At 37.9% G+C, this 13,355-nt stretch overlaps 2 protein-coding genes and 1 long non-coding RNA gene across 3 annotated transcripts; all 3 read left to right on the top strand.

Annotated features, from left to right (window-relative positions):
- Window positions 1–1,706: 1,706 nt before the first annotated feature.
- Window positions 1,707–7,614, top strand: LOC113296853 (DNA repair protein RAD5B-like). Its single transcript, XM_026545211.1, has 18 exons — window positions 1,707–2,634; window positions 2,728–2,867; window positions 2,999–3,134; window positions 3,262–3,315; window positions 3,521–3,679; window positions 3,771–3,922; window positions 4,018–4,102; window positions 4,241–4,459; window positions 4,627–4,770; window positions 4,856–5,008; window positions 5,203–5,270; window positions 5,385–5,507; window positions 5,609–5,708; window positions 5,862–5,974; window positions 6,079–6,655; window positions 6,759–6,830; window positions 6,925–7,023; window positions 7,281–7,614. The coding sequence occupies exons 1-18, from the start codon at window positions 1,783–1,785 to the stop codon at window positions 7,401–7,403; spliced, it is 3,369 nt and encodes a 1,122-aa protein (XP_026400996.1). The 5' UTR covers window positions 1,707–1,782; the 3' UTR covers window positions 7,404–7,614.
- A 657-nt stretch (window positions 7,615–8,271) lies between these two features.
- LOC113296855 (TATA box-binding protein-associated factor RNA polymerase I subunit B-like) lies at window positions 8,272–10,487 on the top strand. The gene has a single exon (XM_026545212.1). It carries the CDS (start codon window positions 8,417–8,419, stop codon window positions 10,340–10,342), a length of 1,926 nt encoding a protein of 641 aa, XP_026400997.1. The 5' UTR covers window positions 8,272–8,416; the 3' UTR covers window positions 10,343–10,487.
- A 726-nt stretch (window positions 10,488–11,213) lies between these two features.
- LOC113296856 lies at window positions 11,214–11,884 on the top strand. Its single transcript, XR_003333180.1, has 3 exons — window positions 11,214–11,258; window positions 11,424–11,567; window positions 11,658–11,884. It is a non-coding gene; the product is annotated as an uncharacterized LOC113296856 (long non-coding RNA).
- The last annotated feature ends 1,471 nt before the right edge of the window (window positions 11,885–13,355 follow it).

Below are 13,355 nucleotides of genomic sequence, written 5' to 3' on the forward strand. Positions count from 1 at the left end.
GGAGAATAGGAAATGGCAACACAACAAAAATTTGGGAGGACTTCTGGATACCTACTTCAACTGACAAACTCATCAAACCTGCAACCTGCCCTAATGATATCCAACTGCTATCTCACCTAATGACAGATCAAAGGGAATGGAATATTCAACTCATTCAGCAAATCTTTAGCTCTGACACTGCTCAAGTCATCATTAATCTTAATATTCACCCCATAGAAGAAAACAATATTCATTGGAATCTCAACAACACAGGAAAATTTTCTGTTAAAGCTCTATACAAAGCCAAAATAGAGAATCTCTATAGAAATGATCAAACAACAAGAGACTGAAGAGCTATATGGAAGCTGGAAGTGGCATCGGCTGTCAAAATCTTTCTCTGGAAATGTGCTCATGAAATTCTGCCTACTAATGCCAAAACTGCAAGCATTCTCCACTATATTGATCCCATATGCAAATTATGCAACTGTTGGAAGGAAACTATGACACGCATGTTCCTCAACTGCCCTGCAACCACTGAAGTCTGGCAACAAATGTTAAGTGGAAATCATGGCTTATTTGATCACCGTACTGTTTTCATGAACTGGTTTAATGACTGGTTTCACAATGCAAACATCAGTCATAATGTCTGCATCTATGCAACCACTTGTTGGTTCATTTAGAAGGCTAGATGTGATCTAGTTTTCCAAAACATCTCTCCTAATGCTAAGAATACTACTCTCAGCATTCAACAACATCTCTGTGATTATAACAGAATTCACAAGTTACATTGCCATGCCTTGAATAATCAGGGGCATATCATTGAGAAGGAATCCCATATAGCTACTCCTAGAACTCATGTTGGGATCCAACAACACAAGCAGAGCTTTGGTTTCTTAATCAAAATCTGTACTATTCAGGATCCCAACACTTATCAGTTTTTCTCTGCCCTAACTATTACTGATTTTGTAGGCAACTATGTTGATAACAGAGGACACACAGGACAGTGGGGAGCAGAAGGAGCCACAAAAGGAGCAGACTTAGCCTTTCAATGGGCAGAGGAAAAGCAGCACATGTACGTAGAAATACATGCTGAAACAAGTGAAATCCTGAAGCACTTCAACACTCTCTACATCCAAGCAATCAAAGGAAGATTCAGTAGAAACTACCACAAGGAAAAACAGACATCGAATGAAGAATCCATATTACATATCAAACCTGTAACTTTTGTTTTACAGGGCCTTAAACTGTTATATAGAACCCAAAATCTCCAAGCTTTGAATTTGACTATAACTTGTAAGAACCTTAGCAGTGGGTCTAATGTTTGTCTAAACAATGACCACACTTGCATTATTAGAAATCTAAATCCTTAGGCTCTGCCTAAATTTCTTAAAAAAAAAAAGTATTTTTCTTTTACCGCCAAAAAAATGTAAATAAAAGGTGGGAAAATCTAGATATTTATCTATTCGCACCCAAATTGGTCTTAATTACGAATTACTAGTAACTGTCTCTCTGTGTTAAGCGGATAAACAGTAATTTTCCCACCATTAACTCTAATCTCGCGCCAAAAAATCGACAAAACACAGTAAAAATTGTTCTTCTTTTTTACCGCCAAAAAAAGTATGAAAAAGGTGGGAAAATCCTTTTCTATTCAATATTCGCGCCAAAAACTTCTTCTTCTATAAAGATTTCCCCCAACTTTGTTAAATCATTTTACAGAAAAACTCAAACCCATTTCCCCCTGTTCTCTTCTCCAAAACATCTCTAAGATTATTATTATTACCTTCTTCGTGATTTTACCCTCTAATGGAGACGATGAAGATTGTAGAACCAGAAGAAGAAAACATCAAACAAATCAAATCAGTACTTGGTGATATATCAAAACCAGCAATCCTTCGAGCTCTTATGCTTGCAGATAATGATATAGATGAAGCCATTAAAATCCTTCAATATAGACAAGGAGGTACAGTAACTCCATTAGCCACCGTTAAGAAAACAGTCACAAGTACTGGTTCTAGGGTTTCTGCTGTGGTTAAACAAGAGATTTCTGATACCCCAGAGGAAGAAACTGATCTCAGTAATGATTTGAAGAAGCCAAAGGTTGAAGAATCTATTTTCCATGACAAGCAAATTGTTTTGGTGAAGGAAGAGAGGAAGGAGTTGGAGCCAGAGATGAAGAATCTAGATCTGGCTTTAATACTACCCAAGGTCAAGGAAGAACCAGAGATGTCAAGTATGGACATTGACAAGGAGTCTGTGAAGGAAGAAAAAACTGATTTAGGGTTCAATCAATGTACAGATTTGGTACCTGTAACTGCAACTGAGCAGCCTCCCAAGTATTCCCTTACTGATGATTACGATGTTATCTGTATTGATTCGGAAGATGACAACAAACCCCGTTCATCGACTTCTGAACAGCGGCCACCGATGACGAAACAGGCAAAGAAGCCTGTAAGTAAGACGGTGGAGAAAAAGGAAGATATTGATGATGGAGAATTCCCAGAAGAAGAAGATTGGTTATTGGTTGGAAGAAGTACTGTTGCTGGGCTTTCTACATGTAAAAAGAAGAAACTTGCTTTCAATGAAATTGTTTATTTCAATTATCCTTCGAATTTCAAAACCAAGATTGTTCGATTCTCAACTAAACGATCAGGAGAGGTTCGTAATCAAAACCCTTTGTTGTGCTTTTATCAATTGAAATCTTGGTATTTTGCAATTAGTTCAAATGTTTACTTAATTTTGTGGTTTCAGATTGGAAGGCTACCTTTAGAGTGGACTAAATGCGTGACTCCTCTTGTTAATTCGACGAGGGTGAAGCTTTGTGGTCGAAGTGTTGTGGCTGCTCCACAAACTGAGCTTCGTCTCATGCAAGAGATTCATTTATATGTCAGGTAAATGAAATGAAATACCCTTCATTTTGAATTTTATAGTTCATTTCAATTGAATGCTTATTTCTGATTCTTGTGATTTTGGTATATGTTAGTTACTAGTTGTGATTTTGTGTCTGGTTTGGTTTCTTTAGCTTCTATATACATCGATCAGTGTTCGTGGAGGGTGACAAGACTTCATGGAATTTAACTCCTCCATCACATGTGGAGTCTGTTTTTCATCCTCTACCTACTCTATTCCAGTTGCTGAGAATTAAGGCATTTAAGAAGGTATTTCATATTCTAAGTTTTTAGCCTTGTTCTCATTGCTTTTATGGTGTCTCATACAGGCACACACTCTCTGTCAAGTTCATAATATAGACTAATTTGTTTTGACTTCTGTATTGGTGTTGAACAGGCTGAGTTCACCCCAGAGGAACTTGACAGTCGAAAGCGGTCCTTGAATCTACATGTAAGTCTTGTTATTGTTCTATCTAATTTCTTTTTTATTGAGGCTTATTGAAATCACAATCTCATTGATGAGCAACAAATTTTGATGTTGTACCATGCTCTTGAAAAATGTATTGTCTAATTTGAGTGATCTTGTTGTAGTTTTGTATGCTTTCACTCTTGGAAAAACGCTCATTCCATAACATTTTATTCTGGAATCGACACAGACTGAATCAGTTGCGGCACTACCACCACCAGTGCCAATTGCGAAGAAGACAAGGGGAAGCCAAAGCCAGCCGGTGCCTGAACAAGCTAATGATGAGCAGACCTTCTCAGAGTCAACCTTGAATAACCTTGTTGGTGCTGCAGATGTCTACAACTTGGAGGTAAAATGCTTATAAGAGTGTGAAATTATAAGGGGTTCAGTTGCTTTGATTTCGTTGCAAATTGCTGAACCATTTTGTTTTAACTCTACAGGAGATGGAACCTCCTAGCACACTTAAATGTGTTTTACACTCGTATCAAAAGGAAGCTCTTTACTGGATGTCCAAATCAGAGGAGGGGATTGATGTTGAGAAAGCTGCAAAAACTCTCCATCCTTGCTGGGAGGTGTACCGTATAACTGATAAGTATGTATCATAAAGAATTTTATTTCCCTTCATTTCATTAGAATCTCGGGATACCTCCTGCATTGTTTTACTTACTGGTGCTTTGTTATGAGCAGGAGAGCTTCTGAAGTCTATGTAAATGTATTCTCCGGGGAAGCTACCACTCAATTTCCTAGTGCAACACAATCAACTAGAGGAGGAGTAAGTTCATTAGTAATGCATTTTTGGGTTTTAATTCTTTTTGAGAATGAAATAACTTCTTTTTCATAATTTTTGTTTTAGTTATACATGTAATTATGAATACAAGGTGTCTGAATCAACTGTTTTTCTATTGTGAAGATTCTAGCTGATGCAATGGGTCTTGGAAAAACTGTTATGACAATTGCTCTGATACATACAAGACGAGGCAGGGGAACCCCTTACAGTCAAGAAATAGTCAAGCATGACCCTGACCAAGTAAGCAGAAGGAGTAGAAGCTCACAAGCAACATCTTCCGCACCAAATGTCAAGGGTGGAACTCTTATTGTCTGTCCAATGGCATTGCTAGGCCAATGGAAGGTAAAATTTCCATTCTTCATTAATTTAACAAGGATTTTTGTTTCAATCTTTATACAAAACTATAGGTTCTTCACATTCTACACTATTTATGTCTCTTTTTTTGTCATGTTATAGTTCTAGTAAAATATCTGAACTACAACTTACAACACATGTCTTGTGAATCGCAGGATGAACTTGAAGCCCATTCTCAGCCAGGGACCCTTGGGTTGTATGTACAATACGGTGTAGATAGAACTACTTACCCAAATGCATTAGCACAACATGATGTGGTTTTAACAACATATGGTGTCTTAGCTGCAGCTTGTAAATCTGTAAGCCCTAACAAAATAAATCACTGCGTCTTCTATTGGATAGTTTTGTCTTATCTTTTCACACTGTTAAGGTGTTTTTATTCAGAATGCGGGAGACAGTATTTTTCACCAAGTAGACTGGTATAGAGTGGTACTAGATGAAGCTCATACAATCAAATCCTCAAGGACTCAAGTGGCTCAGGCAGCATTTTCATTATCCTCTTATTGCCGGTGGTGTCTTACTGGTACACCTCTTCAGGTTAGCATTTTTTTACATTTTTTTCTTCAGATTATTACTTTTGTTATGATCAGATTTACCATTAGCAAAAGCGGCATGCTTTGCTGGGGTAGTAGTGTAAGATGCATTCTCATTTTCAATGTCTTCCTATATCAAGTATTCTGTGTTTATGGACCATAATTATTGTACTAAGATTGTTAGTTTGATGGTTGCAGAATAATCTGGAGGATCTCTACAGTCTTCTATGCTTCTTGCATGTTGAGCCATGGTGTAACTGGGCATGGTAAGTGTATCCCTAATGAATCCTATCTAACTGAAGATATATATTACTGCAGCATATGGATAGAATATCAGTTAAGAATGTCTAATTCATTTACATCCTAAACTGGTTAATTAGGTGGTATAAATTGATCCAGAGGCCTTATGAGAACGGTGATGAAAGAGGGATAAGGTTGGTTAAGTCTATTCTGAGGTCTTTAATGCTGAGGAGAACAAAGGATACAAAAGACAGAAAAGGAAGGTGTGTTTATCTTTTATTCCTCTAGGCTCTTCCCCTGGGACTTAACTTTTTGTTCTTGTTCTTCAAGAATGTTTACTATTTTTAATGTTCTGAATTTTCAGACCCATACTTGTACTTCCTCCGGCTGATATCCAAGTCATCGAGTGTGAACAATCAGACGCTGAGCGTGATTTCTACAGTGCACTCTTCAAGAGGTCCAAGGTAATCTTGCATTCAAAGATGCATAATGGCAGAACTACTTGGATATCTATAGACTATAAATGAGTATCTTACTTATTGTTTTTATCATTTCATACAGTTCAATTGCCTAAAATTTGGTCTGATTGAATATTTTTCTACTGTTTGTGAAAACAGATCCAGTTTGATCAGTTTGTAGCACAAGGCAAAGTTCTTCACAATTATGCATCTATTCTTGAGCTTCTACTACGACTACGACAGTGTTGCAACCATCCGTATCTAGTCATAAGGTATTGAACATGAAAAAACTAATGGTTTGACAATTTTATTCTGTATATCATTAGTAGTATCATTAGTAGTACAGTGACTAAACTTCTGCTCTCAAATCATGCAGCCGAGGAGATTCACAAAAATATGCAGACTTGAACAAACTTGCAATGAGATTTCTTGGAATGAACTCAAATGCTGTCTATAGGGGTCAGATTGTTCCAAGTCCAGCTTATGTTGAAGAGGTTGTTGAGGGTATCCGCAATGGTGAAAACACAGAATGCCCAATCTGCTTAGAGTCTGCTGATGATCCTGTGCTCACACCTTGTGCACATAGAATGTGCAGAGAGTGCCTCTTTACCAGTTGGGGGACCTCGGCAGGTGGGTCCTGCCCAATTTGTAGGCAGAAGATTACGAAAGATGAACTCATAACATGTCCATCTGATAATCCATTCCGGGTTGATATCGACAACAATTGGAGGGACTCTTGCAAAGTTTCAAAGCTCTTGGAATGCCTGGAAAATATACAAAATTCTGGTTCTGGTGAAAAGAGCATCATCTTCAGCCAGTGGACTTCATTTTTTGACCTATTGGAGATCCCTTTGAATAACAATGGAATTCAGTTCTTGAGGTTTGATGGAAAATTAAGCCAGAAGAATAGGGAGAAAGTACTGAAGGAGTTTAATGAAACAAAGAAGAAAATGGTAACAACTTAACAAGCAACTTTTATTTGCACACACACCAAATTGTTTTGCATTTTAAGGATTTTCTGAAAAGCTCGTCTAATTTTAGTCTTTTGTGTGTCAGGTGCTATTGATGTCCCTGAAGGCTGGAGGTGTCGGTTTGAATTTGACAGCTGCGTCTAATGTGTTTCTAATGGTAAGGACACTGAAAATTAAACCGTTTTATCTCCTTTATCAAATTTTTTTTCAAGTCATATGTGCTTTTTCTGATATACATTTTATGAAACTAGGATCCATGGTGGAATCCTGCTGTTGAGGAGCAAGCAATTATGAGAATTCATCGTATTGGACAAAAGCGAACTGTTTGTGTTAGAAGATTCATTGTCATGGTAAAAACTTCTTGCTCCATATATATATAGGCTTGAGCGCATTCATTCAAACACAATCCATCATTTCGAAACAACTGTAGTTGACTAGTTTCAGCCACTGAACCTCAATCACTATGTTTGCACCATTTACGTTGTATGCTTTGAAAAGATGGAATTGTATGAGTAAACAGTGCATGATAGCAGTGGCCCTTGCTGTAGTTGACTAGTTTCAGCCACTGAATCCTGATCATTTAACTGAGGAAATTTGTTGCATGCAGGATACGGTGGAGGAACGTCTACAACAGGTTCAAGCGAGGAAACAGCGCATGATTTCAGGAGCACTTACTGATGAAGAAGTTCGATCTGCTAGGATTGAAGAACTGAAGATGTTGTTTAGATGATTTTAGTTCTAGTGAAGAGTTAGTTTCTTAGGCTGACAAGGTAAATATTTTGTGGGTATCTGATTCCGTATGTAAAGTCCAGATCTATATGGTTCCTATTTTGTCCAGGGTTATGTCTCTTTTATCATTTTCATATGGTTTTTCACCATAGACTAAAGAAAATGTCAAAACTCTCTTTTTGCTTTATAATATCCTTGGCTCTCTTTTGTTTTGGTTGGTGCACTGCATTGTCATTCTTCCCTCTTAATGCGCTGTTTCACTACTGGAGGTTATAACAGCCTTCATAAAAAGAGGCCAGATTTTGTGAAAAATCTCCCCGCCGCAATCTGTTGGTTTATGCGGGTACAGCATGAGATCTTGTAACAATGTGGAAAACATTTTCTTTGGCCCCCGTACTCCCAGTTTGCATTTGTCAGCTTTGTTTTTTGCAAATTTGTTCTAAATTAGTTCAAAAAATTATAAAAATGACACAATGCAATCTCTCATGAACTTTGATGAGATGGTACAACTTTCATCATTTGTTCAATGAAATAGGTAATGCTGAACTTCATTGGCAAACTCACTTTTATTCCCTTGCCGGCGGTAGTGACGGTGTTGCAAGAGTCTTCCCCGCATGTTCAGTAAGCTTGAGGTCCGAGCCATTTTCCATTAAGCGTCAAGGGAAGTGAAATATGACTAAGGTAAAGCTGTAGATGAGAGTTCATTTAAGAGGGACAATTTCCCAAGACACCCCCTGGAAGAGCTAGTGGGTGCCTATAACAATTAGCGGAGAGGTTACGGGCCTACGGGCCCAAATCGTAAGTGAGAGTCCAGGTTTATATATATCTAGGGTTTTAGCAAATATTTGAGAAAAAAATTAGGGCAGTTGCGTCTGCGGCCATTCTGGTAACATTATTTCAAATCGAAGAAGTTTGAGAGTGACTCACACTAGCCACTAATCAGTTATTCTTCTGTAACATTTTGGGTAGAAAACTATAAGGGATTGATTTTTATTTGATCAGATCATTTCATCAATGGATCTAAAGGATCTAAAAATGGAGTGTAGGTGTGGGGGTACAGAGTTTGAGGAATTTAATGGTTTCTATTACTGCGTAGATTGTGGTCAACAAGTTGAAGGCATGCAAGAAACTGGCTTGGGAGATGAAGCAGATGTTTACAATGGAACGTATTCGCAATATCATCGTCGTGCCGCCGTCGTTGAACCGGTGCCTCAAACCCAGCAGTCTGAGTTTTGGACACAGCTAACTCAATCCAAATCTGAGGATGTGGAAATGAAACTCTATGTGCCTGCTGATTTTGGTAGTAGTATCAGTAGTGAGATTTCGTCGGAGGATTATGCATATGAGCTCAGGACTACGTATGTGATGGGGATTGAACTTATGATAGAGTATCAGTGTCAGGCTTTGGTTGAAGAGTTTGGCATTAGCCCTTTGATTTGTGGCCTGACCGGTGTTATTTTGCTTCGGTTTGTTGCTGCATCTCAGGTGTTTGATGAAAAGTGGGCGAGTCAGATAGCTGAGGATTCAGAGATGCAGATTGAAGAGGATGTCAAAGTTAGTCAGCCGCGTAGTGAGGTGAAAAATGAACCTCGTAATTTAGCTGGAAAAAGACTACTGATTATTTGGTTGAAATCGTTGAGACGGACGTTTCCGCTATCTTTATCGTTATCGATTTGTTATCTGGCTTGTCATATCGCCAGGGAGCCAATCTTGCCAACTGATTTGGTAATGTGGGCACATGATGGAAAGCTTCCGTTCCTGAATGCTTTTGATAGGATTGGCAAAGTGTTCGGAAATCCATCAGCAAAATGCCCGTTAAGTACAGATTTGATGTTTAGGCCTGTTAAGATTATTGGTTGGAGAGAGTTAGAGTCACAAGCAGGATATATTGCTGAGTGCATTGGTTTGGAACTTCCTCCTGTGAATTTCAATGCTTTAGCTCGTCGTTATCTTAAGCAGCTCCAACTTCCCCAGGAAGAGATTCTTCAGAAGGCGTCTATGATTTATGATTGGTCAATGCCTCCTGATTTGTGGCTGTCATCTAGTCGTGATAGGATTCCATCTCGTGTTTGCGTTATGTCAATTATAGTGGTAGCTATAAGGATTATGTACAATATAAATGGCTATGGAAAGTGGGAACAGAAGTATTGCAGTACTCCTATATCGCCTCGAAAGAGAAAGCGAAGGGGTAAAGTTAACCCTGAGACAAAAAAGAAAACAGTTCTGGGTTCATCTTATTTTCTGAACTGTAAGTTAGATGCTGCAGAACTTCTTGGAAGTCTTGAACTGACGTATGAGAAAATTCGCAGAGCGCAAGAAACAGGAAACTTATCATCATATCTCAAATTGTGTAAGGATGTTGTCTTTGGAGCTCCATCAGATAATAAAGAGAAGATTATAGTTGATAACTTATGGGAACCTTTCGAGAAAGGCTGCACCAGTAACAGCACCGCAGGAGAACCAATGCCTACTCAGGATGATGTTTCTGTAGAGTCCGTTGAAAATAGATCCTTAAACTGGCTGAAATCGAACATGAAGGAAAATGGGTTCTATTACATTCCTCCAAGACATCCTGGTACTGTCAAAAATGTTAATTATCTGCACTATGAGACGAAGAAGAACGCCGGCGGGACAAGAATTTTTGCAGCTCATGCAGACTACTATATACTTCTTCGAGTTTGTGCTCTTGTTGCTGAAGCTGATATTCAGTATATGTACAAGGCTACATCGAAGTTTGAGAAGCGGCTTGCGTGGTTAGAGAAAAATATTGATCGAACATTGAAACCTTCTTCTGTGCCTAATCTAGGTGTATTATCGCTAGAAGATAATGATGAGGCCCTTGAGCTTTCGGAAGACAAGCCTAATTTAGTTGAGGACTCACCACCATACATGGATATGGATGATTCCCTCGACTTCTCAAATTACAAGTTTGGACTTTAGTATGTGCTTATATCAAGTGACATGGGCTATGTTTTTATCGGATAATTCATTAGTTCATGTGTTCTAGTTTTATGTTTGTTATCAGTGAAATGTTTGTTCTAATGATAGTGATGGATTATGAATGAAGTCATAATTTTTTTAACAGTGAATGTGCAGACTAGTGATATATTGTGTATGTTTTTTTTTCTTTCTAATGATAGTGTATGCAGAGATGGTCATGGGAGTCCATTCTTTTTGCCTGTTCAGGAAATGGACCCCCCTAGGCCGTAGCACGCTTACATGTGTTTTACACTTGTACCAAAAGGAAGCTCTTTATTAGATGTCGAAATCAGAGAAGGGAATGGATGTTGAGAAAGCTGCAAAAACTCTATATCATTGCTGGAGGTGTACTTTATAACTCGTATGTATTATAAAGAATTTTACTTCCATTCATTTATTAAGAATCTTGAGATACTTCCTGGATTTTTTTTTTTCTTTTTGTGATGAGGCTTTGTTATGAGCAGGAGGGCTTCTCTGGCATGCTGCCCACTCAGTTTCCTAGTGCAACACAAACGACCAGAGGAGTAAGTCCATTAGTGATGCATTTTGGGGTTTTGAATCCTTCTAGAAAGAAAAGCAAAATTTTCTTCTCATATTTTTTTAAGCTATACATGTAATTATGAATAAAAACGTCTGAATTGAGCATTTTTATGTTGGGCAGATTCTAGCTGATGCAACTGGTCTTGGGAAGACCGTTATGACAATTGGTCTGATACTCGCATGACGAGGCAGGGCAATCCCCCTATAACCAAGAAATAGTCAAGCATGATGCTGACCAAGTAGGAGCAATAAAAGCTCAGAAGCAACATCTTCCACACAAAACTTCTAGCACGGAACTCTTACTGTTTGTTCAATGGCTTTGCTAGGCCAATGGAAGGTAAAATTTTCCATCATAGGTAGAAATATTTCTGTTTCAATCTTGATACCGTGCGAGGTTCTCCACATTCTTCACTATCTATGTCTTTTCTGAGTTTCTTTATCATGTTATAGTTCTAATTAATATCTGAACAACAACATACAGAAAATGATTGGTGAATCACAGGATGAAATTGAAATCCATTCTCAGCCAGGAATGCTTCGGTTATATGTGCAATATGGTGTTGACAGAACTACTCATCCAATTGCATTAGCACAGCATGCTGTGGTCTTAACGACATATGGTGTCTTAGGTGCAGCTTGTAAATCTGTAAGCCCTAACAAAATAAATCTTTGTCTGCCCCAGAATTAAATGTCTTCATATCTTTTCACTCATTTGGTGTATGCTTTTTTAATCCAGGATGGGGACCCCGTACTGGTATAGAGTGGTACTAGATGAAGCGCATACAATCATATCCTCAAGGACCCGAGAGGCTCATACAATCATATCTAGGCCTGTCAATGGAAGAATATCCGTCGCATATTTAGAAATCCGATATCCGACAGGTTAAGCACTGTCGGATATTCGGTATCCGATTATATCCTATAGGATATCAAAATAAGATATCGATTCCGATAGGTTAAGCTATCGGATATTTATCCGATAATATCCGGTTTTGACAAAAAAAAAATATAATCCGTAAAACACATACATACGATCCAAAAATTGTCTTCAAACACATAAACAGTCTTAAAACATTACTCTTAAGTAGTTATGTCTCTAAGTAAGTCTCTTACTCACACATAAATGAAAAGAAACACAAGCAAATGCCAAAGAAAGTATGAAACTTCGAAACACGAAGTATGATAAGTATCTGTCACTCTCCTCTCCAGTCTACTCTCTTGTCTTCATTCGTCTTCAATTTCCAAATTTTCCATATCTGCATTATAAGAAGTAAACATTCAGAATTAGGGGGTGCAGTGCAGCATCAGTTAAGGTTGGAGTAAGTGAGAAGTGGTATAACATCCAAAGTAGATAATCTGATGCCAAACTAGGATAACTTCAAATATGGTGCTAATCATCTGTAAATTTAGACTGAGACAACAAAAACATTGACCTGGTATGCCACAGATGAAGTAATTGTTTCCTTTCCTCAGTGTATATCTATCATTTCCAGTCCACAATGCCTTAGCATGATTTTCTCAATTCATAGCAACACACAATCTGGCACATACAAGTATGAACTCAAAGTGAGCAAAGTGCCTGCCAATGCCTCATTAGGAGCATTTTCAATTTTCAAAACACTATAAAGGAATAATCCAACCAAATGCGCAGGAAGTTACGACTCTTAAAAATGTCAACTAGAACTTCCTTGTTGGTGCAGTAGGAAGATTTGAGCAATGCACCATGAATGCACTCGATTTATCATGCTGTTCATTTCAGATTAATCAGTTTAGATAACAGTACTAGGAGGTCTAATTAAGCAGTACATTGTAAATGCATTGGAACATAATCAGTACTCTTTCATTTCAATTAAGCTAAGCAGTGCACCTGTTAAGTTAATCGTCCCGACTCTCACTATCTTCTTTATACTGTAATTTATAACCTAGATTAATGGACTTCGCTTTCATTCCTTTTCTGAATGATCAGTGGAAGAATTTTTAGAACTAATTTCTTTCTTGTTATAATGGACAATATATATGGCTAATATATATTAGCTGTATGGCTAATATATATGCGACACATTTCCTTCTAGCTCCCTGTATGGCTAATAAACATTATAAAAGAATAACATGTGACCAAAATCTATGACCCTACTTTGATATTCAGGCAATCCTCATAAGTTCATAACAATCATTTACCTAGAGTAAGGCTTCTTAGTAGCAGGACGCCTCTTCTTTACTGCTCCGGCAGCAATGTCTTGCAAACAATCACGAATAATAATCAAATGGAGCTGAAGTTGTAAAAATAAATATCATTCTGAAGTGAAAGGACTCCCATTGTGATTTTAAATACACTCCTAGAGTATCAGGCTACTATACTGTGCAAGTTGACATCAATAAAGAGAACAACCTATGGTTTTTATTAAAATTTAACCAATAAAGAGAACACCCAACT

This window comes from Papaver somniferum, chromosome 7, assembly GCF_003573695.1.
Source record: "Papaver somniferum cultivar HN1 chromosome 7, ASM357369v1, whole genome shotgun sequence".
NCBI classification, from domain to species: Eukaryota; Viridiplantae; Streptophyta; class Magnoliopsida; order Ranunculales; family Papaveraceae; genus Papaver; species Papaver somniferum.